General features: G+C 45.0%; 1 protein-coding gene across 2 annotated transcripts in view; it reads right to left on the minus strand.

Moving 5' to 3' along the window:
- The window catches only part of LOC130102438 (gastrula zinc finger protein XlCGF8.2DB-like), a 61,876-nt gene that overhangs the window by 25,860 nt on the left and 12,604 nt on the right, over window positions 1-23,412 (minus strand). The window contains exon 2 of one of the 2 annotated variants that reach the window (XM_056268469.1): window positions 5,907-6,760. In XM_056268469.1, the coding sequence (XP_056124444.1) occupies window positions 5,907-6,760 (854 nt within the window). Of the gene's footprint in view, window positions 1-5,490; window positions 6,761-23,412 lie in introns of those variants that run through there. The other variant, XM_056268468.1, reaches the window with a different exon arrangement.

Below are 23,412 nucleotides of genomic sequence, written 5' to 3' on the forward strand. Positions count from 1 at the left end.
ATTCAGAATGATAACAACCAAGCATATCCTCGCGCAAGTTCGCCCGGGGGATTGGTTTCTGTCAGTGGATCTGAAAGACGCTTACTTTCACATTCCAATAGCGCCTCATCACAGGCCTTTTCTGAGATTCGCTTTCGAGGGACAGTCATACCAGTACACAGTACTACCATTCGGCCTGTCACTGGCACCCCGTACATTTACGAAATGTATGGATGCAGCACTTTCCCCCCTGAGACAGCGGGGAGTGCGAATACTAAATTATCTCGACGATTGGCTAATACTAGCACAATCAGAGAGCCAGTTAGTGACACACAGGTGTTGGATTATCAGTCATCTAGAGTGCCTAGGTCTAAAGATCAATTTTGCAAAGAGCATGCTATCCCCCAGCCAGAATATTTCTTTTCTGGGAATAGTGCTAGACTCAGTGCAGATGACAGCGCGCCTCTCATCAGAGCGCGCGCTCACTATCCGGCGCCTTGCAACATCGTTCAGAGCGGGTGCGCGCGCCCCCATCAAGCGATTTCAGAGGATGCTCGGTCTCATGGCCTCAGCATCAGCTGTACTCCAGCTAGGATTGTTGCACATGCGTCCTCTCCAACGCTGGCTCAAAAGCCGTGTCCCCACTCACGCGTGGCGCTCGGGCCACTTTTTAATCAGAGCAAATCACGGCTGCATAAAAGCCCTGACGCCCTGGAAAGCTGTCGACTGGTATCAGTCCGGCGTGAGTTTGGGCGTGAACACAAGGAGAAAAATGATCACGACAGATGCCTCCAAAATAGGTTGGGGGGCCCTTTACGAGGGCAGGCCTGTCTCCGGTTTGTGGATATAAATCGTCAGGGTGGACTCAGATCGAGCTCCCTGCACTCGATGGCCAGGGAGCTCCTCCTATGGTCCCAGCGCAACCTGCGCTCGCTGAGAGCAGCGCATGTGCCAGGTGTTCTGAACCAGGGAGCGGACATGCTGTCCAGAGACAAAGTTCTCCCAGGAGAATGGTCTCTCCACCCCCTGACGATTCAGTGGTTATGGCAAACCTTTGGCAGAGCAGAGGTCGACCTCTTTGCCTCCAAGGAAAATGCGCACTGCCCTCTCTTCTTTTCAAAGAGCACAGACGCGCTCGCCCAAGTCTGGCCGAGCCGCCCGCTGTATGCCTTCCCTCCGGTCGCGATGCTACCTCAGGTCATCAGTCGGATCAGGGAGGAAAAATGTGCAGTGCTCCTGGTAGCCCCACTCTGGAAGAACCAGACGTGGTTTCCAGAACTGATGCAGATGACGCAATCTGCCCCATGGCCGATTCCACTGAGGCTAGATCTCCTCAGGCAGGCCAACGGGATGATCCTCCATCCCCGCCCCGATCTGTGGGCCCTCCATGCGTGGCCCCTCAACGGATTCCCGGGAACCTCCCCAGTGGAGTGTTGAGAACCATCACTGAGGCGCGAGCGCCCTCTACGAGGCGCTTATATGCCCAGAAATGGAAGGTGTTCAGTGACTGGTGTAAATCCAGGAACCTGAATCCTGAGACATGCGAAGTACAGAGTGTGCTCGTTTTCTTACAAGAGCTGTTGGAGGCAGGCCGCACCCCCTCCACGCTCAAAGTATATGTGGCTGCCATAGCGGCATCACATGAACCGGTCGAAGGACGCACACTAGGGAAAAACTACCTAGTTGTTCGTTTCCTGAGGGGCGCCAGGAGGATGAATCCCCCACGCCCCCCCTCGGTGCCGATTTGGGACCTGGCCACGGTCCTGGACGCACTTAAGCATGCCCCGTTCGAACCCCTCCGAACTGTGCACCTTAAACAGCTTTCGCTCAAAACTGCTCTCTTGCTGGCTCTCGCCTCGGTCAAGAGAGTGGGCGACCTGCACGCGCTGTCATCAAGCGCTACCTGCCTGGAGTTTGGACCTAACGACAGCAGGGTTGTCCTCAGGCCAAAACACGGGTATATTCCTAAGGTGCTCTCTACTCCTTTCAGAGCACAGGTGATATCTTTGGCCGCGCTATCGTCCCCAGCAGACGAAAGTGACGCTAATTTACTCTGCCCGATCAGGGCACTCAGAGTATATTTGGAACGTTCTGCCCTGTTCAGACAGACAGAGCAGTTGTTCGTATGCTTTGGCGGCCGCACTAAAGGTCTGGCTGTGTCAAAGCAAAGAATATCGCGCTGGATAGTTGATGCTATAGCGCTGGCTTATGAAGCCAAGGGCCTTCAGTGCCCCTTGGGCATCAGAGCTCACTCTACGAGAGGCATGGCTTCCTCGTGGGCGTGGTCGAGTGGGATACCCATTCAAGATATTTGTGCGGCTGCAGGCTGGGCCTCACCGTCCACATTTATCAGGTTTTATAACCTACAGGTCCCTTCATTGCACTCTAACATACTGTCGGTCTAACTATGCATAGGCTGAGGTGTGTACATGCTGAGCATTGTCTCCTCCCTCATAGAATCCGTCTTTGACTGATGTAGAGGAACTTTCATACACGACAGTACATGACAATGTGCTTGTGTGTGTGTCTCTGGACACCCATCGGGCCGTTCCAATTTGTCCTTTTATAAAGCCCGCCTTCGGCTGGCTCGTTGGATAATTACTTTGCTTGAAGGCTCAGGCATCTGCCTCCGGCTTAATAGAGCGAAGTCAGCACGCACGGCGTTTTACATGGCGTTCCCATAGCGTAAAGCTATTACGCAATAGGAGGAACCTCTCGAAAGAGAACGACTCGGTTACTAACGTAACCTCGGTTCCCTGAGAGGAGGGAACGAGTATTGCGTAATCTGCCGTGCTTGTGCTTGGTCAGTTTGCTTCAGTCGATTGAACCTAAAGAACTCAGACGACGGGGCGCCCAATATATAGCCCTTGGCCACGCCCATCTTGGCGGGCTCTGACGCGCGTGGGCGCGAAGCACGCTCATTGGAAGCGGGTTCAGAGTCGCCCCGTCATTGGTTCGTGCAAGTTGCCGCAGCCCAGCCAATGACCGAGCTGCCTGGCTCATTGCTGTATGCTGTGCAGCTGCAATGCGTTTACATAAAGACTTCAATATTTCTCGAGAAAAGGAGTTTTAAAGCTATTACGCAATACTCGTTCCCTCCTCTCAGGGAACCGAGGTTACGTTAGTAACCGAGTCGTTCTCTGGTAAGCATTAAAAAAATAGTAGTTATCAAATAGTTAATAGTGAACTACCACTTTCATCTGTGCGCTATTACTTACTAATTCGTTAATCAGAATTTCTTGTTAGTTAATAGTAGTTACTAGATTGTTAATATTGTGTTACTCATTTGTTCCTGTGTAGTTATTCATTAACAAAGGAACCGTATTCTAAAGTGTTACCGTAATTTGTTGAGGTCAATTTGTTAAGAAAGACTACACCCCTGCGCACATATATATTCAAACGCGCATACCTATAGACTAAACAAGTAATATGCATGTGCACGCTGTCAGCGTTTTCACAGATTTGCGTTTATGAAGTTTATGCGCAGATGATAACGTTTTTCAAAGGTTTGCGTTGTTGTGCGAATTAGTAGGCCGGAGCACATTAAGGTTGTGTAAGCAGCCCCTAAGTTAATAACTAAAGATCTTTGCAACGGAAGTGAAACAATCAAAACTAGCTTTAGCTGGACAATAACTTTATTCTAGAGCTGCTGTACAGCCAAATTACTTTAATTTCCTGTTATCACTGTAAAGCTGCTTTGAAACAATTTATATTGTTAAAAGCGCTATATAAAAATAGGTGACTTTTCTTGACATCTATGTGTGTAGTTGCTTTTCATTCAAGGGAGCGGGTTTTCTCACAATTCTGCCCATAACAAATTTGGTGATGATCTGTGCATTTTCCAGCATGATGGACCACCATGTCACAAGGCAAGAGTGATAATTGGGGCACTCGTGGACAGCAAATGGCTGAGTGATCCGGGTGTGTGTGTGTTCACTACTCACTTGTGTTGACTAACTTGCATGGTTTAAAGGTAGAGAACAAATTCCAAGCATGGGCTACCATACTTGGCCTTCATGTCAAGTCACATCACATCATAATGAAGTGGCTCGGAATTCATTACATTGACATTTTGGATCCGTGGCCAGGCAACTCCCCAGATCTTAATCCCATAGAGAACCTGAGGTAAATCCTCAAAAGGCAAGTGGACACGAGAACCCCAGAAATTGTGATTAACTCCAAGCACTAATAAGGCAAGAATGGATTGCCATTAATCAAGATTTGGCCCAGAAGCTGATATCCAGCAAGCCAGACTGAATTGCAGAGGTTATGAAGAAGGGTCAACACTTTAAATATTTACTCTTTTCATATATTGAATGTTTTTGCTAATAAAAGCCTTTAAAAGTTCTGAAATGTTCACCATTGTTTTTCAGTATACCATAGAAACATGTGAAAAATATAGTCCGCAATTTTAATCTAAAAATAAAATGTGTGAAACACATTAGTCACTGCCAATATATTGGCCACAGCTGTAGTGCACACAATTCATCAGGTCCAGGTTGAATACAACAGAAACTGAAGAGGATATTTAAATGAAAGTAACTCATTTGTAATCTTGCAGAAAGTAAGAGCAAAGACAAGGAAACACGAAGGACATGAACATCCAGATAAACAATACACTGGAAGTCTCAAATTGGTCATGAAAAGTCTTTCTTTTGTCTTACTCGTACAGTTTTACAGGGTAATACAATGGAGAGACCAGACGCTGACTGTGTGTCTGTGCTGGGGTGATATAGTGTCCGTGATGAAGGGATAAAGGGAAATAGGTAAGCTTGATTAGAACTCTGGTAAGTGTGAGTGATGCATATAATCTTGACAATAATGTTCTTGGATGCACAGTGGGACACAGTGAAGTTGAATTACATGAAGAACAATGCCCAACTGGCCCTGGAGAGGGTTCAACCACTTGGTGTTGTGAAGGTATTCTAGGGCCTAGGTTCTCACTAGCACCTCCAGGCAGTGACGCAACACTTGATAGCAAGGAGCTCACAGTCACCAATGTCGTAGTTCTGCTCTGCTGGGAAGAGCTTTGTGAAGTAGGCGCATAGATGGTGCATGGACAGATTCCTCTGCTGCTGAGACAACACTGCTCCAATGCCTGAGGTGGCGACATCTACTTCCACCACAAAGGGGAGGTAGGGCTTGGTATGAATGATGATAGGTATGTTGGTGGATTGCAGTGGCTTCCTGCTACATTTTTCGTTCTAGATGGAGAGGCGGCAGCATCCCTTCCCCAAGATTATAGCAAACATTGCGTTTTTTTAAAATCGTTTTGCTCTCTGGATGGGCAAATACTACTTGGAAGTAGTCCCCATCATGCAATTAGCGGTGAGGCAGGATCAGTGGTGAAGCACCTGCAGCTCTAACAAACTTCCAGATGTCACCAGATGAGCCCCTACAGTAGCCATATTCAAGTCCAGATTGAAGACATTACCAATGCATTCTCTCACTAACATTTATGCAAATAATGTGGTGTTCTTATTTCATTCAGTTTTTGTAATTTTATGTATAATCATTCAGTTACATAGTGGCATTTCACAGCAAGACAGCATTTTCAACACGTGAACCGTTTCTCTCCAGTGCAAGTACTTGTGTGAGCCTTAAAATGTCCTTTTTGTGAAAAACTCTTGCCACACAGTTTACAGATGAAACGTTTCTCTTCAGTGTGAAGTCTCATATGAGTGCTGAGGCTACTTTTATGACTAAAACAATTTCCACAGTGATGACATAAAACTGTTCTCTCCTGAGTGAATCCTCATGTGGCAATTAAAGGGTTACTTTACGTGTGAAACTCTTTCCACACTGATCACATGTGAACGTTTTTTTTTTTTTTTCTTCAATAAATGGTTTCTCTCTAGTGTAAATGATAATGTGAAACCTAAGATTTACAACTGTTGTAAAGCTTTTCTCCAGTGTGGGATTCTCATGTGGACATTAAGGTTGTGTTTATGAGTGAAACTCTTTCCACATAGTTGACATGTGAAAGGACTCTCTCCAGTGTGAACTCTCATGTGGGCTTTAAGGGTTTGGGTTTGAGTGAAACTTTTTCCACATTGTTGACAGGTGAAAGGACTCTCTCCAGTGTGAACTCTCATGTGGGCTTTAAGGGTTTGGGTTTGAGTGAAACTTTTTCCACACTGTTGACAGGTGAAAGGCTTTTCTCCAGTGTGATTTCTCATGTGGACATTAAGTGAGTTTTTGTGTGAAAAATTCTGTTCACAATGACAGCAAGTATAAGGTTTTTCTCCAGTGTGGATTCTCATGTGGGCTTTAAGGTTTTGTTTTTGAGTGAAACTCTTTCCACACTTTTGGCAGGTGAAAGGCTTCTCTCCAGTGTGAATTCTCATGTGGCAATTAAGTGAGATTTTATGTGAAAAACTCTGTTCACAATGACAGCAAGTATAAGGCTTTTCTCCAGTGTGAACTCTCATGTGGGAATTAAGGTTTTTTTTTTGAGTGAAACTCTTTCCACACTGTTGGCAGGTGAAAGGACTTTCTCCAGTGTGAATTCTCAAGTGGTCTTTAAGGTTTTGTTTTCGATTGAAACTTTTTCCACACTGTTGACATGTGAAAGGCTTCTCTCCAGTGTGAACCATCATGTGGAAATTAAGGTTTCTTTTTTGACTGAAACTTTTTCCACATTCAAGGCAAGGGAAATAACTGTTAGGTTTGGTCTTCTGAGTCTTTTCCATCTTTGTTGATTTCTCTCCAGTCTTGAAATCAAGATGTTCATCTTCCATATTATTCAGTTCTTGACTCTCCTCTTTCAGCAGCATCAGGTCTAAAGTGAAAAACAACAAATACAAGTTAACACCAGTTTAATGGCAACACACAGCTGACAACCTCAAGGCTTAACTAATTGATGACTAACTGGGAAAGTGTTTGCAGGGCCGGCGATTGCTATAGGCGAACTAGGCGGTTGCCTAGGGCGACAAATGTGTTGGGGGCGCGGGCGCCCTCTAGTGTCGCCCCTGGCCTACTTCCCATTAATCATAGAATTAGAATGACAAGAGAAACAAAAACATGTTTATTAAACATAATCATCCTAAGGCGCCCCTCAGCCATACGTTTAATTACTTGTCAACCTGGTTATTAGATTGAATGGATGATTATTGTCGATCATCTCCTAAAGGGGGGGCGGGGGTTAGTTGCGTTACGTTACGTTCTATGGTTACGTTAGGCAAGTGCTCGGCTGCTGCGCGCGCTGATCGATAATGAAGCGGTCTAAACCTATGGTGCACAGGGACGAAAACGGAGAAAGCAACAATATAAAAAGAAAGCCCAGTATAGAGGTAAGTCTTCTCATCTCATCCATTAAGGTGTCAAATGTTCTGGCCATCGGGACAACCGGGAGATTCCCGCGGGCCCGACGTGCTTTTTGGGCCGATACATACATCTCATACTTTTATTTTTCTATTTTTGTCTTAACGGCCCATAAAACTCGTACATCGGTGGCCCATTCGTTTTGTTTTGTTTTACTTAATTGGCGGCGCTGGGTTACTTCCAAATATATAACTTACTTTCAAGTATAGACATTTGTACAATACTCATGAAAGTTTCCTTTATTTTTCAGTGCATTTGTTTAACAATATAGCCTATGGCAATTACTGTCATGGGATTAATATTATATCTATTATTATGTAGTAGTGTAATGTAGACAGACACTGTAATTAAAAGAGGTTTGAATTTTTCTTTGTTCAATTTGCACACTGAATATGGGTTGGAGCTTTTAGTTTTGAACTCTCAAAGTGCACCAGATTGATGAATTTAATATTAAAATGCACAAAATTTTCTTACGGGGAAATACCCCCAAAACCCCCTTAACCTTGTAGCAGCCCAATATATTGTAATAATAGTAGGCCTAGTGGTGGTAGTAGTTGTAATTTATCTACTAAAAGTTATTTATGGTCAGATAAAATATAGTTGTACAATCATACTATGATATAAATATCCTTGAACATTCTTTGTAGCATTTGTATGAACAATTTATTGTTTAAGTTTTTGAGTAACTATAAGAGCATGTTTAGTTTAATAAATACTTATAATTTTTTAAAGGGAGGGGGGTGGGGGGCGCAAAACTCAATATCGCCTAGGGCAACCAAAGGGTTAGAGCCGGCCCTGAGTGTTTGCATGCGTTTACGATAATTCACAAACATTGTGGCAGCAAACTCTCCCGGATGGGTGAAATGGGACTCAGTAGCCTGTTTTGCGCATACATTTGAATGTGTATTTTAGAGTAGTTTAAATGTTTAGTCTAGTTAATGAAGTCTTTTTCATATCACACGTAAAGTTGTCCGTGTCTCAAGCTCATATCTGGAGTCACTAATCATAGATCTTAACTACTTGCTCTTAGTAGTACTTAGTAAGAAAGACATTTCCCATGCCCCGGAAATGTACATTTCTATTAATGAATTAATTAATAACCAATATTGAGTGTTCATGGGATGAACCGAGTAATTGGTTGTAATGTAAAATGTAGCTACATCAAGTTAACCCGATTAACTGATCCAAATATTCATAATCAATTATAACAAGTTATGATTGATTATTAATATTTCATAGAGCTAATTTGCTACAGGGCCCAGTAGCATAAGACGTGTGGCGCGGTTTGCAAAAGACAGCATTTGAGCACAAGAACCTCATTCCAAACGTGAAGCATGGGGGTGGAAATGTCATGGTTTGGGGCTGCTTTGCTGCAGCAGGGCCTGGCTAACTCACTATCATAGAATCCACTATGAATTATTCATTGTATCAGAGGGTACTTGAGGAAAATGTAAGACCATCCACCAAGGAATGGCTCAAAAGAAAGAAATGGAGAGTCCTGGAATGGCCAAGTCAAAGCCCAGATCTTAATCCTATCGAGATGCTGTGGGGTGATTTGAAACGGGCTGTGCATGCAAGAAACCCCTCAAACATCACATAGCTGAAAGAATTCTGTATGGAGGAGTGGGAAAAACGTTCTCCCAGTCGATGTCAGAAACTTGTAGACAGTTATAGGAAACGTTTGCTGGTGTTTTTCATTGCACTTTTTTTTTAAAAAAGGTTCAAAGGGGGGGCGCAACGAAAAAAGTTTGAGAACCACTGATTTACCCCATCACATTTAACCTCCTAAACATACACCTGATCAGAGCAGAGGATGGCAGCCAAAGAGTGACAGAGTTCAAGGCGAAGATTCAGCAGTCCTTAAGTGACCACATGGGGTAGTTGTTTTATTATTATTATAAGCCTCTTATTATTATTATTATTCCTTTGAATTGGTATAATACCTAGCATGTGTTGTTACATTAACCTAGTTCATTAAAAATATCCTGTTGTCTTACAAATTAATACAAACATTAATTAGGAGGATATTGTTCATCACAGGTTGACACGGATGAGTTGGTGGCAAAATTCAACAAAATTCTATCACTGAATAAGAGACAAATATTTCCAATTGTCTTTGATGAGGTTTATTTTCTTGGAAGGAAAGGCCTGCAGTCGTACAGTCATACAGAGCGGGTGCAGAGTGTGACAGTGAAGGGAGGGCATCCTTCATCCTTTATAGTCTTAACTCCCAGAATGTTATCTTTCTAGGCCAATGAAGGTATTTCAACCATATGTGGAACATTCTTAGACTTGTTTATGATATTTTATTCTTGAGTGGAGGCCCTCCTGTCATGTACTAACACTCTTTACCATTCCAATACAATTCCATATTAGAATAAGTTCTTTTAGGACCACTATCATCAAATACGATTGACAATTAGCATAGAGTTTGGATTGGCGGTATGGTTCCGTTCTGGGCGAGAACTCCCTGCGCATCCATGCAGCCTAGCATGGATAAGAGCATCAATAACCCGCCTTAGGGTAAACAAAACAGAACAACATGAATGTATTGCAGATATAATTAATTCAAGATTTTAAAATACAACATAATTCGAGAATTTATTCTGATTCAAGGGGAATCAGAATGCCAAATGCTGACTAGGCTGACTGACTGTTCTATTATTTTACTTGTGTTGGTTAATGCAATGTTTAATTAATTGCATTGACTCAGAATGCCTAATGTTGGTTTTATTGCTTGTCTTAGGCTATGAGAAAATGATTTTTGTTATCAAGTTATCTCATGTAGGAGATTTAATGCGGGTGCAGTTCAGGTTGCGTTTTTATTGTCAAACGGGTCAGGTCAGGTACGGACTAAAATTTGTGTTTCTCTCGGATATCGGGTCAGGTGTTCTGTTTATTACTGCAGGTGCTGTGCGGGTTCGGGTTTATCAAACAGGACCCGTGCAGGACTCTGGCCTAGAGAACTTGTCATCCACTTCTCGTCTAAAGGGTCTGTTCAGCAGGCATCCGAGGCATGGCGAAAGACAAGTGTCTCGTTTCCTGTTCTCAGGGAATATAGGTTACAGTCTTTACAGCGCTTTTGAAATCATTGCAAACAAAGGGAGTAACTCTAAAGCACTGTGTAGATCTAGGATCGAGTTAAGCATTGTGGAGGCTGGGAACTCTAAAAAGGGGACCCTAATAAGGGGAGCGCCTCCAGCTCTAGGGCTGATCTAACAGGGAGGCCTTGTGAGAGTCCTTCGACTTTCCGATCAGTTTTAGGGAGCTTAGTATTCATACAGAGGGAACCTCAGGTAGTGTCTGGAACACTATGCTCAACCTGATATATATTGACCAGGCTCTGGGCTAGAATCAGGAAGGCTCCAAGGATAATTAATGCAAAAAACTTGTTGGGGAGCCGCTTTCAAGGAGGCCTGTGAAGGCCTGACTACTTGAAAGCGATCCGTGTTAGCAAAGCTAGCCTCAGACATTCTTAGGTGCTCTTTACAGACATTTCTGTGGGCCTGGTTATATTAAGTTTACATCGCCAACAGGCAGTGTACTCAGCAGAAGTGCTATCAACCCTTTAAACAAGGGGAATACAATCTTATGCTTCTGGACTATTGAGGAGGCCTACAGCTTTGACTGTCAAGAGCGTAAGGCTGGGCAGTGCTAGGCTCTAAGGGAGTGTACTCAAGCCGACCCAAATGGCAGGGAGTACTTGTGTCTCTACCTGAGCTCCAGTGGTGCAGGGTGAATAAACTAGAGCTGTGTGTAGCAAAAGCACTCTAACAATGACCCTAACAAGGGGAGTACTATCAGCATGACCCTGAGAAAAAAACCTTTTATCTTGTATTACAAGACAAGTTTCCTTGTGTGGCGAGCAGGACGAGGTCGAGTGACGTGAGAGCGGCGCGAGGCCGGATGCGTGAGTGGTAATGAGCGACACCTGTGAGACGCACCGGTCTCGCATCTCTCACGGAGGAGCGGAAGCATAAAGGAGGAGCGACGACGGTGAAGATCGAGAGAGGAACAGGCCTTATTTTATGTTGTGTTTTGTTTCTGTGGCCAGCAGTCGTCCGTGAGGGGCTGCTGGTTTTACTTTCATTTTGTATTTGTTTATTTTATTATTAAAGTGTTCAGTGTTGAATGTTCACCGGTTCCCGCCTCCTTCTTCCCTGAACATTGCTACATTGGTGCCGAAACCCGGGAGGAAGGAGGGACACGCTGTCGGAGAGCCCTCGCTGCTGAGGGGGATCGCGGTGCTGAGGAGGTCGGGTAGCACGAGGGAGCCATGGCCGCCGATTGTTGCCCGAGGCGATGGTGCTGGAGCGATGTAACAGCAGGTGGGACAGGGACCTCGCTGCCGTGCTCCTGGGTCGAGGAGGGGTGCCTGCTGTCCGAGAGGGAGCGGAGGAGTCGCTCCCGTTCGCCGTGGGCCGGAGCCTGTTGCCGTCGGCCTTGATGGGGGCGGAGCAGGGAACGGAGGACTCGCTGCCGGCTGCCCTCGACCGGAGGAGCCATCGCCGTCCGCCAGGAGGCGGAGGAGTGTCGAACCTTTCCCCAACGGATGTCCAGTACCATCGCATGGCACCGCGAGTGAGTCTCTCAGCTGGCTGAGGACCGAGCGGCAGTGTGTCCGGGAACCGGACCATGATTTTTTTTTTTTTTTCTCCTCTCTCGTATCTGTCGCTCCTCATGCTTCCGTCTCCTGTTCTCTCGCCTCGTCTATCCATACCCCCAGGTGCCGCGGCCACCGTGATCGGTTCCCCTGGAGGGGGGGGGAGTAGAGCGCAGTCTCGTGGGTACCCCCCGGCCTGCGAGGGGCGATGGGGGTATGTGGCGAGCAGGACGAGGTCGAGTGACGTGAGAGCGGCGCGAGGCCGGTGGCGTGAGTGGTAATGAGCGACACCTGTGAGACGCACCGGTCTCGCATCTCTCACGGAGGAGCGGAAGCATAAAGGAGGAGCGACGACGGTGAAGATCGAGAGAGGAACAGGCCTTATTTTATGTTGTGTTTTGTTTCTGTGGCCAGCAGTCGTCCGTGAGGGGCTGCTGGTTTTACTTTCATTTTGTATTTGTTTATTTTATTATTAAAGTGTTCAGTGTTGAATGTTCACTGGTTCCCGCCTCCTTCTTCCCTGAACATTGCTACACCTTGTTTCTCTGCAGACCTATTTTTTTATTTATTTTTTATTTATTCGTTTATTTGATAGGGACCATGCGTATTCATGAACATTGTTGTAGAATACTACACCATGTAAATACGCCAGAATTAGTAAACAGATACTACTTTTCATCTGCAGTCCCTATTTCATCTGCAGTCCCTATGCAGTCCGTATACCTTGACTATGAGGCCAACGACATTCAACCTTGTGACTAGAGTTTTAACCTGTTAAGCTTCAAGCCCATTTTTGAAAAATCCCCAGATATGGCATTCCCAAACTGAAACAGATACAGTTCATGAACCCTTTGTACTAAAAGCACAAGTAAGATCTCATTTGAAAGCTGACACCTGGAAGTTTATTGTAAATGTAGAATTAATTATTATCATAATGAAAAAAATAGTTATAAATAGCTTCAAAGTTTTGTAAAGTTATTATACATTTATTTTTATGAAACATCTTCATGAAAATAAAATTGAAGTTGGCATTGTAGCAATCTAGAAATGCACTGCAGCTAAAGCCACATGTCTGGCCATGTTATATTTAAAATTTGAAGATGATAAGTCTAAAACTCTGTATTTAGTTCAATGTTTTTCAAGATCATGTCATATGACTTTATTTTGATTAGACTGGTGTTTATTGTTTTCTTATAAGCATCTATTCAGTCTATTGCCTCTATTGTTTTGTGATGCAAAAACGAGCCCCATTCAGTCTCAGTCTCCCCTGCACATATTCACACCTCTCCAGCCAGTTTATTGCTCTAAATATGCTTTTCTTTTGTCTGCATTATAATCACTAACGACTAGCAATTCACACTGTTTCAATCCCTCATTTATTTTATAAAAGTTCTCACTTCACAGTGAAACTGTATCAAATGCCCTTTTTGAAAAACGAAACATTTCAGTAAGCATTCTTATTTAGAAAAAAATCATAAAAATTACACCGAAGTAAGGTAGCAGGTGCTCAGTACTAGCTAGCATGTTAGCTTAGCACACCATCAATACACGACAATTTATGAGAATAAAACTATGTTTGTTCTCCAAACTTACTTTATAGCGCAAGTCGAGTGTTTTAAATAACTTTCTGTAATCTGATTTGGCTTCAGATAAAAAAATCAGATAGAAAATATATTATTTTATTGTATTCTGCACAATTTGAAAGTCTATCTCGATTAGCATTACATTATACATATAATCAATTATTATGAAAATACCTGACATGACTCGAAGAACACAGGTAAATCAAATATCATTGCAATCATGTTTATTGTCTTCAAAACATCTTTATCTGCACTTTACAGCGATCTCGGATAGCTTTGTTGTGGCAGGACTTCCTGAATGTCACATGATTATGGCTCTTCTTCATGTGATCCATATATTATGGACTTCTGTTCAAACAGCGCCCTCACTTTCAGGATGAATTGATAACACAGTACAGAGTATACAGCGCTCAAAATGATTACATCGACGCATTTGGGTATAAATTCAATAAATATTATTCCTGTCTATAGAAGTCTAATGTAAAGCTATGAGAATCTATCAATATTTCTCCAAATCTGCACATGTTTGAGCTAAAAGCCCTGAGGGACGTTGTTTTGTCAAGCGCTGTCATGACGATCGCACGGGAGTTTTTTTCTGAATGAGACCGGCTGAGGCTCATAATTCATATTAAAGGTAACGACTCATTTTTTAATTTCATAACTCCTGACACAAATTAAGACATAACTGTCACTATAAGTTTCTCAGAATACAATAGTGGTCAAATACTGAATCTTGAGTCTTATATCTTTTTAATGATGTATAGTTTGTCAAGGTATAACATTAAATCTGATAGTATATTTGAACTAAATAAATAAAAAAACGCTTCAGTGCGCCGACGCTCTGGAGACGGTTAAGAGGTTAAAGGAGCATTTCACCCGTGGGAACATTCATCTTTATTGAAAGTGGGTCATATATGTAGTCGAAATATAATAAAATTTTCGAATTTGGTGCCTTCTTGACCGAGTAAAGACAGAAAGTAACTTTAGGGCGCATTTGTACTGAAAACCACAACTCCCACAATGCACCACATTGCACAGCTCCGCAAGCCACTCCCACTAATCCAGAACAATGCTGAGGAGGTATCCGCCTATCAGATTCAGAGAAAGCACTCTACCGTCTACAAGGCTGGGTGCCGCCAGAGTTTGAAATTCATTTCACAGAAAAAAAATCTAGTTTGTTGCCTAAATCATTATTGAATTACTCCTCGTTTCTATTTATGTTGAATGTTCAGTCCGAACATTGTAATGCAATTTGGATTTGCAAAATAAGAATAAAAATATGTAGGTATGACCATTATTTTGTTATCTATTATCATGTAAGGTAACAGTAGGTTAGTAACATTAATTCCACTGATGGAATGTTGGTCGTCCAAATTTATCTAACATACAAGTGGAATAAAACACTAATAAGGAAAACAACGTAAATGTGAACCATTTATTTCAATAATGGTATCAACAAAAATAATTATGATAACAATAAAAGTTCAACAATACAATAGTAACAACAATAGTTCCTCCTGAGCTTCCTCAACTTACTGGTGCCCGCAGTACTGGCAATCTGGAGCTGGATATTTCAGTCGGATTGCCGACACGAGCGGGTAGAACGCGAGACCGTGACCTGCCTGTCACGGACGAGGAGCCCGCACTGGCTCGAGTTGAGGCGGACTGGTCATGTCGTTCTACCCGCTCGTGTTGGCAATCTGACGCGAGCGGGTAGAACGACAGGACCAGTCCGCCTCAACTCGAGCCAGTCCGGGCTCCTCGTCCGCGACAGGCAGGTCTTCTGATTTGGCTGATGGAGGAACAGGGCGCGGCTGCTGCCGCTTCTGCAGCCGATGCAGAAGACCTGCCTGTCGCGGACGAGGAGCCTACACTGGCTCGAGTTGAGGCGGACTGGTCCTGTCGTTCTACCCGCTCGTGTCGGCAATCCGACACTTCGCTGTATTGCGGCTCGTAAAGATAGCCACAAACATTGGATTTGAGCAGAAGACTTTCAAAATCATCTTTTCTTGCATATCATGTTTATTTCCTTCCATCATTGTCATAACTTCCCATCTGGCTCCACAGCGCTTGTTAGCTTAGCTTCCAAACAAGATGGTGGATATTGCTATTAGTTTCGGCAAGTTAAGACCCACCCACTGATCTGTAATAGGTCTGTAGCGTGAGTGGGCCCCTCCCCCTGAATAAATGATGAGCTACTGTTTGTAGTCTCTACACTTTTCAATGAAATGTGACTTCCTGCTTATTATGACGCAAAATTACGATTCTTACGTCATAATAAGCAGGAAGTAAAACACTTAAATCCTTATTTCTCCCATCTCAGGGAAAAATAAAGGAAAAATCCACGATCATTATAATATATGACTTGGTTTCTAACAATACAAAGCTTAATGCAAATGGGTGAAGTGTCCCTTTTATTGAAGGAGCCTAGAGGGAAACCAACTTAAGGCCTAGGTGGTAGAGCTGGTCCGAATACCATTTTTTGAGCTTTGATGCTTCGGTAGTAATCAACACCGAAAATCCAAAGCTTTTAGGGGAGGGGGCTGGACATATTCTTCTCTCTACTAAACCCATCCTGAGGACCCAAGGAAGTGCAGTGTCCCATTTGGTGCAATATGGACATACAACTTATTCAGACTTAATAAACTTTTAATAAACTACAGAACAGTACGAGCCGGAAGCGTCACGCCTCACTCGGGCATTAGGGCTGTGCAAGTTAACTTGACAACCGCATCACTACTGGTTTTGTATTTAATCTTTGTTACCGTAAATTGTATGTTTATCTCTGTAAAGCTGCTTTGAAACAATCTCCATTGTTAAAAGCGCTATATAAATGAAGATGACTTGACCTGACTTGACTATTATGTTTTGCAATCTGGTCACCCTATTATCAGTGAATTTAAAAATATTCCATTGGACATAGAATATCCTATTTCCTTTCCCAAATCTTCACTCACGTTATAGAAAAGTTTCTTTATTTGTTTCGCTTTTCGCTTTGTATTTGTCCTACAGTGTTTTTTTCTACTTTACCACTGAAAAAATGCGAATGTAATAGTCCTGATACCTAATAGAATGGTAAATCAGTTATATTTACAGTACAATACATGTGTACAATAACAATTATCAGAAAAAAAACGATGTCCAGTAATCAATGTCAATAGTTTTCAATAATAATAGTGTTCAAAAATAAATTTTCAATTATTTTCATGTGAATAAATAGATAGATCTGTATTTATTGCTTGTGTACTTTAATGGTCTTGTGGTAGAACTTTTGCCAAGCGTGTCAGAGGTTCTGGGTTCTAATCCACACTCGTATATTTTTTTCATATACTCGTATTCTTTTTTCCCATCAAAACCGAATGTGTTCATCAGTGGTTGTATATCAAGCAGAGATATTTGTGCATTTTGGTTTGTGATTTCACACACAGCGTCTGTGTGAAGACTGTGCGCAAGCCACAAGAGAACACTGTTTCCGCGCCACTGATAGCAGCGGCAACGAGCACTCAGAAGCTCCTAGATTAATTCAGATTGATAATAATGGGTAAAAAGGCTTACAGAAGATGAACTGATGGGCTCTAGCTCTAATGAACCTACACCCAGATACTGAGGGGCTCGGATGCTTCTAGCAGATCGCCTCCAAAAACTCGTTACACATGCCTAATCTAGATATTGAAGCGGCCCCCGTGAGGGCCGACACATGAATATAATCTGTCTGAAGTTCAGGGGCCGTATTCACAAAGAATTAAGGCTAAAAGTAGCTCCTAACTGGCGAATTTAGGAGCAACTCCTAAAAATAATGGGCGTGTCACTCCTAACTTTAGGACTCCTAATTTTTTTCACTAAGAGTAATTCACGAAGCATTTTAGCCCTAAAAGTAGAACCTAAGTCTGGGACAGCTTAAAAGAAGTCGAGAGGACTCCTAACTCACTAAGACCTATTCACAAAGGATTGTAGCGCACACCACCGCCTCTCGCAGTCGTCCGGGGTCCGCGACACAAGCGGGAATGCTGCATTGATCTGCAAACAAATCCTCTCCCATTCTCAGGCTTAGTTTTGCTTGATATCCCAGTGCCGAATTTCACTTTTATTCGTTTTTTTATTTTTTTATTTTTACCACCAACTCGGCCAGCAGCAGTAACTGATCCTGCGTCCAGTTGGGCTTTCTTTTACGTTTTGGCGACTGGATAATAGCAACCATAGCAACGAAGACTCACTCTTAGTTTAGGAGTTGTCAATTTTCCTTACTAAGAGTAGGTCTGAAAGGCGCTGTGAATAACTTTCAAGAGAAAACTCCTAGCTAAAATATTTTTGTGCGATTTAGGAGTACTCCTAGTGGTAAGATAAAATTCTTTGTGAATACGGCCCCAGAGCTATAGTCTCATATCTAACGACTCTCTAAAGTGAGAGGAGATCTGCTATATAAATACAAGGTGGATATCAAGGTGCCGATTGCGGCAGCCGGGACAGACCCTGACCCAAATCCTTCAGCAGGTCGGCCTGGTACACTTGTAACACAGACATCGTGTGTATAGCAGGACCAGCCTGACCCGCCGCCACGTCTGCCCTGCCATTCAAGCGAGATGTCATGTGGAGTGGATTAGAAGGCAGGGCCGGAGCCTCTCCATCAAGAAGACGTCAATTGGGGGCGTCGACACATACCCATGTTGACGCATCCCTCGACATCAGTAGAGGTTCTTTCGTGCCTTGATCTCAGTGTAGATCAGGAAGGACTGGAAGGCTCACGGGAGATGGGCAATTATGGTCAGAAAGGAACCGTTCGTCAAGCCTGCCATAAACAAGCCTTTCCTCACGCACTCCCACGGCAGCTGAAGTCTCGCTGAAGAGCGCTCCATGGCACTCAACAGCTCATCATACGCGGGCCAGGGAGGCTGTGAGGGTTCAGGTTGTACATCTACACCCTCATCAACCATCTCCTGCTCTCTTGGACTGATTGTAAGTGAAAACACATCCTCTTCCAGCACTCTCACAAGCTTCTGAAGGGCTGGAGAGAGGACATTCTGCACAACCAGGTCTCAAGAGCTGATCGTACGTGCTCTTGTGTGTCGTGTTGTTGTGTGTTGTTGTGTGTCATCGGGTGTCAGAAACCTGAGACACGGATCCACACGACTGATTTTAATTAAACCATATTGTTTAGGAAAATAATACAAAAAAAAAAGCTAATTATTATTAATAATACATCAATGTTTTTTGTTTTTGAAAAAGAAATATCTAACATTAATATTACAGTTTCAAATAGCATCATTCCTGTTTAAGATGCGCTGAAGCGCTGAATGCACACCGGGAAACTGAAGCGCTTTATTAACAGGTTAATAAACTCATGAAACGCATCTTATGAGATTAATCAGATATTTATACCACATAAACATAATATTGCAACTTATATATCTGCACAAAATGACGCAAATGCACAAGTGAACTTGAACTAAGTTGCGTGCTGGTCAGAATGTGTAACTGCTGTTGTGGATGTGCTCTTCTCGTAAAAGTGAGCTTGAGCTAAAACACGGGCGAACAAAGAATTCACAACATCCTTTTACAGTCGTGTTCTCATTATGATGTTATGAAGCCTATATGACAGATTTGTGCTGCACATTGCACTTTACTGTACTTTTCTTTTCAAAGTGATTCCAATCATATTTTAAGCAATTCAAAACTATCATGGCGTACAGTGCACATCTGAAGTAAGGCTGCACTATACTAGAAAAAAGTTACATTGCGATATTTTGTTTTTCTGCTATATAAAAACAATTTCACCAGATGATTTGAATAGCTCTATTTGGATTCACTTTATTTTGATGGTCCCTTTAACACATTCTGCTGACTATAAGTAACATTGCACCTACATGTCTACTAACTCTTATTAGAGTATTAATAGACTATTAGCAGACTGGTAGGGTTAGGGATAGAATAAGTTGACATGTAGTTGCAAAGTTACTTATAGTGTAGTAGGGGTGGAGCCGAACCCGAATACGGTATTCGGAAAGGCACAAATAACGTGTTTTTTACGAATACTTATTTCGAACAAATACTTGAAAAAATATTTGTATTCGGGAACAAGAAAAACTTTATATCAAAAAGATGCGTTCTCTTACGAGAGGTTCTCTCGTATTGCGTAAGCTAGCTTACGCTACGGGAAAGATTCATCTTTTCTGAGAAATTTAAGCCAAAAAATTATCCTATAATTTTGTATCCATTGTCAACGCAGTTCAGCTGCAGCAGACCATGAGCGGGCTAGCTAGCAGCTCATTGGTCCGCTCACAGAGAACTGCTTAAGCCTATGAGGAGACGCGAATGAACTCTCGGCCAATGAGAGTCTGACATGCTCTTATTGCGTCAGAGCCCGCCGAAACGGGCGTGGTCAGAGAGTATAATATTGGCGTCCTAGGCTGTAAACTCCTATTTTCATCTCTTCAGCGAGGCTACACGCATCTGCTGATCCTGAGAGAAGCCGCCGTCGTCGAAAAGGCAACTCTAGCGAGCATCTGGGAGACTGAGGAAGCCGGCCGTCTTCGCCACCTTCAGCCGTCCTACGAGCTAGCGCCATCCGACGGATTTGTATCCTTTTTACAAAAAGCTTCCTGTACATTTTGTATCTATAAGAGCCGAGCGTCTTTTTAAAGATGTCTCGTATATCTTCCTGCGGTTCTTGCCGCGCTCCCCTCGAGAATGGAGACCGCCACGTCATCTGCGCTCTCTGCCTCGGATTGGAGCACGCCGAGCTCGCCCTCGCCGATGGCGGCTGCGATCTCTGCGAAGACATGCCGTTGTCGACCCTGCGGGCTCGACTTCAGGCCACTAAAGTTGCTTCCGCGCCGCGGAAGAAGAAACGCCGCTCTCAGAGGCCGCCGGAACCCCAGCCAGAAGCGTTCATTCCGCCGGAGCCTGTCGCCTCCCGCTCTCCTTCTCCGCCGCTTCCGGACATACAGTTGCCGCCGAGAGGCTGCTCTGTCGCCTCCGATGACGCCGCGGACATCAAGGAAACATGTTCACTTCTCGCCTCGGACAGTGAGGAGTGGTCCGGTTCTCACGCCTCCTCGGCTCGAGAATCCTCCGGGACCCGCGCTGGAATCGAGGAGGAATTAGTGCGCCTCCTCTCACAGGCCGTCGAACGCCTCGGCCTCGATTGGTCTCCTCCCCCCGAGCAGACCATCAACCGTATGGACGGCAGCCATGAAGAGAAGAGACCGTTCAAAATGCTCACTATCAGAAAACTCCTCGCACATGTGCGCCAGGGGGACTGGTTCATTTCACTAGATCTGAAAGATGCTTACTTTCAGATTCAGATAAATCCCCTTCACAGGCCATTCTTATGTTTCGCCTTCGAAGGCCAGGTTTATCAATACAACGTCCTTCCGTTCAGCCTATCCCTAGCACCCCGTACGTTCACAAAGTGCATGGATGCGGCGCTCGCCCCCCTGCGGAGTCAGGGGCTGCGAATACTGAACTATTTAGACGACTGGCTGATTATGGCACAATCACAGAGAGAGTTACTGTCTCATCGTACAGCTCTCCTCGACCATCTGAAAGCTTTGGGCCTCTCTGTCAACTGGACAAAGAGCGCACTACAACCCAGTCAGACTATCTCCTTCTTGGGTATAGACTCGGTCACGATGACGGCTCGTCTGTCAACACAGCGCGCGCGCCGTGTTTAGCGTCTCGCCGCATCTTTTCAGATGAACAGACTCACACCTCTGAAAACTTTTCAGAAGGCGTTGTGTTACATGGCCTCAGCCTCCGCGGTGCTCCAGCTGGGGTTACTGCGCATGCGCCCGCTTCAGCTCTGGTTGAAGAGCCGTGTGTCTCACCGTGCGTGGACCACGGGCCGCCAGCTGATAAAAGTAACGCAGACCTGTATCACAGCTCTGCAGCCATTGACTGTGGCAGAATGGTTTCAGCGGGGCGCTTCCATGGGGACCCTTTCTCGCCGAAAATTCATCTCGACAGACGCATCCAACATGGGTTGGGGTGCGGTCTGCGAGGGCTCACCGGCCTTCGGCCCCTGGTCAGCTCAGGAGAGCCTCCTCCACATAAATTGTTTGGAGATGCTGGCGGTCGAGAACGCGCTCACGCGCTTTCTTCCGCGCATTCACGGTCACCACGTGCTGATCCGTTCGGACAATATAGCCGTGGTCTCCTATCTAAACCGTCAGGGCGGAGTCAGATCCAGGAATCTCTTCCGGTTGACAGAACGCATCTTAGTTTGGTCTCAGTGTCACCTGCTCTCGCTCAGAGCGACGCACGTGCCGGGCTATCTGAACGACGGTCCAGACAGTCTGTCCAGGAACCCCATTCCCCCGGGGAATGGTCCCTGCACACTCTTACAGTCCAAAAGCTGTGGCGAATATTCAGCAGAGCAGAGGTGGACCTCTTCGTCTCAGAAGAGAACACCCACTGCCCAATATTTTTCTCAAAGAGCGAGGATGCGCTAGCCCAGACCTGGCCCAGCCGCCCGCTTTATGCATTCCCTCCGGTTTCTCTGCTACCACAGGTCCTTCAGAGAATCAGGGAAGCACGCCACTCGGTGCTCCTCATAGCCCCGCGTTGGGAGGGTCAGACTTGGTTTCCGGAGCTCACTCAGCTGTCACAGACAGCCCCGTGGCCCATTCCAGTCAGAGCAGATCTCCTCTCCCAAGCTCGCGGCACGATCTGGCATCCCCACCTAGAGCGCTTGGCGCTACATGCGTGGGTGATCAACAACTACCCGTTGCTTTGCCAGAGGGAGTGTTAAACACGATCATGCAGGCTAGAGCGGCTTCTACTAGAAGGCTCTATGTGTCTAAATGGTCTGTGTTCTCTAAATGGTGCACCGACAGAAACTTGGACCCACGGTCATGCGAGGTTCCTTCCTTGCTGGTTTTTCTCCAAGAGATGTTGGACAAGGGAAGGTCCCCGTCCACTCTCAAGGTGTATGTGGCAGCCGTCGCAGCGTTCGTTGAACCCTCGGCACGGCCAGTCACTGGGCAAAGATGGCTTGGTCATCCGCTTCCTCAGGGGAGCTAGAAGGATGAACCCCCCACGCCCCCCTTCGGTGCCGATTTGGGACCTTTCCATAGTTCTCGAAGCTATGAAAGCCCCCCCCATTCGAACCGCTAAACACCGTGGACCTCAAATACCTTTCGCTCAAAACTGTTTTTCTGCTAGCGCTCGCGTCAGTAAAACGTGTGGGAGACCTTCACGCGCTGTCCATTAGCGCTTCCTGTCTCGAGTTTGGGCCCAATGACTCCTTAGTCGTTCTCAAACCTAGACATGGTTATGTCCCGAAAGCGATTGGTACCCCGTTCAGGGCACAAGTTATTTCCCTATCGGCTCTGCCTGCATCCGATAGCGATTCTGACTCTAATCTCCTGTGTCCGGTCAGGGCCCTGAAATTATACATAACTTGCACTGCTCCGGTCAGACGATCCGAGCAGCTTTTTGTTTCGTTCGGTGGGCGCACCAAGCGGTCGGCCGCCTCGAAACAGACTCTATCCAGATGGATAGTTGATGCCATTGCAGCCGCATACGCATCAAAAGACCTGCCATGCCCTCTGGGCATCAGGGCTCATTCCACTAGAGGCATGGCCTCATCGTGGGCATGGTCCAGCGGAATTTCCATTCATGACATTTGTATGGCAGCGGGATGGGCTTCCCCCTCCACCTTCGTCAGATTTTACAATCTGGAAGTTCCCGCCTTGCAGGCTAAACTACTAGCAGTCTAGTATGTTACAGCTCTTCTGGTTGAGCTGCACTATAGGGAGTTATTCACACAGACCGGTTTCGGTCTGTCCCTCTCTATCATGTGCTTATGTACTACACAATCTCCGGCCCGCTCTGCTGGCCTTTGTCACATGTACATATATTTATTCCCACTCATTAGGGTTCCCTGGGGTCTCCCCTGGGACTCATAGTGGATGCTTAGCACGCACG

This window comes from Rhinichthys klamathensis, unplaced genomic scaffold (assembly GCF_029890125.1).
Source record: "Rhinichthys klamathensis goyatoka isolate OS25496 unplaced genomic scaffold, OSU_Roscu_1.1 h1tg000272l_1, whole genome shotgun sequence".
Lineage (NCBI taxonomy): Eukaryota > Metazoa > Chordata > Actinopteri > Cypriniformes > Leuciscidae > Rhinichthys > Rhinichthys klamathensis.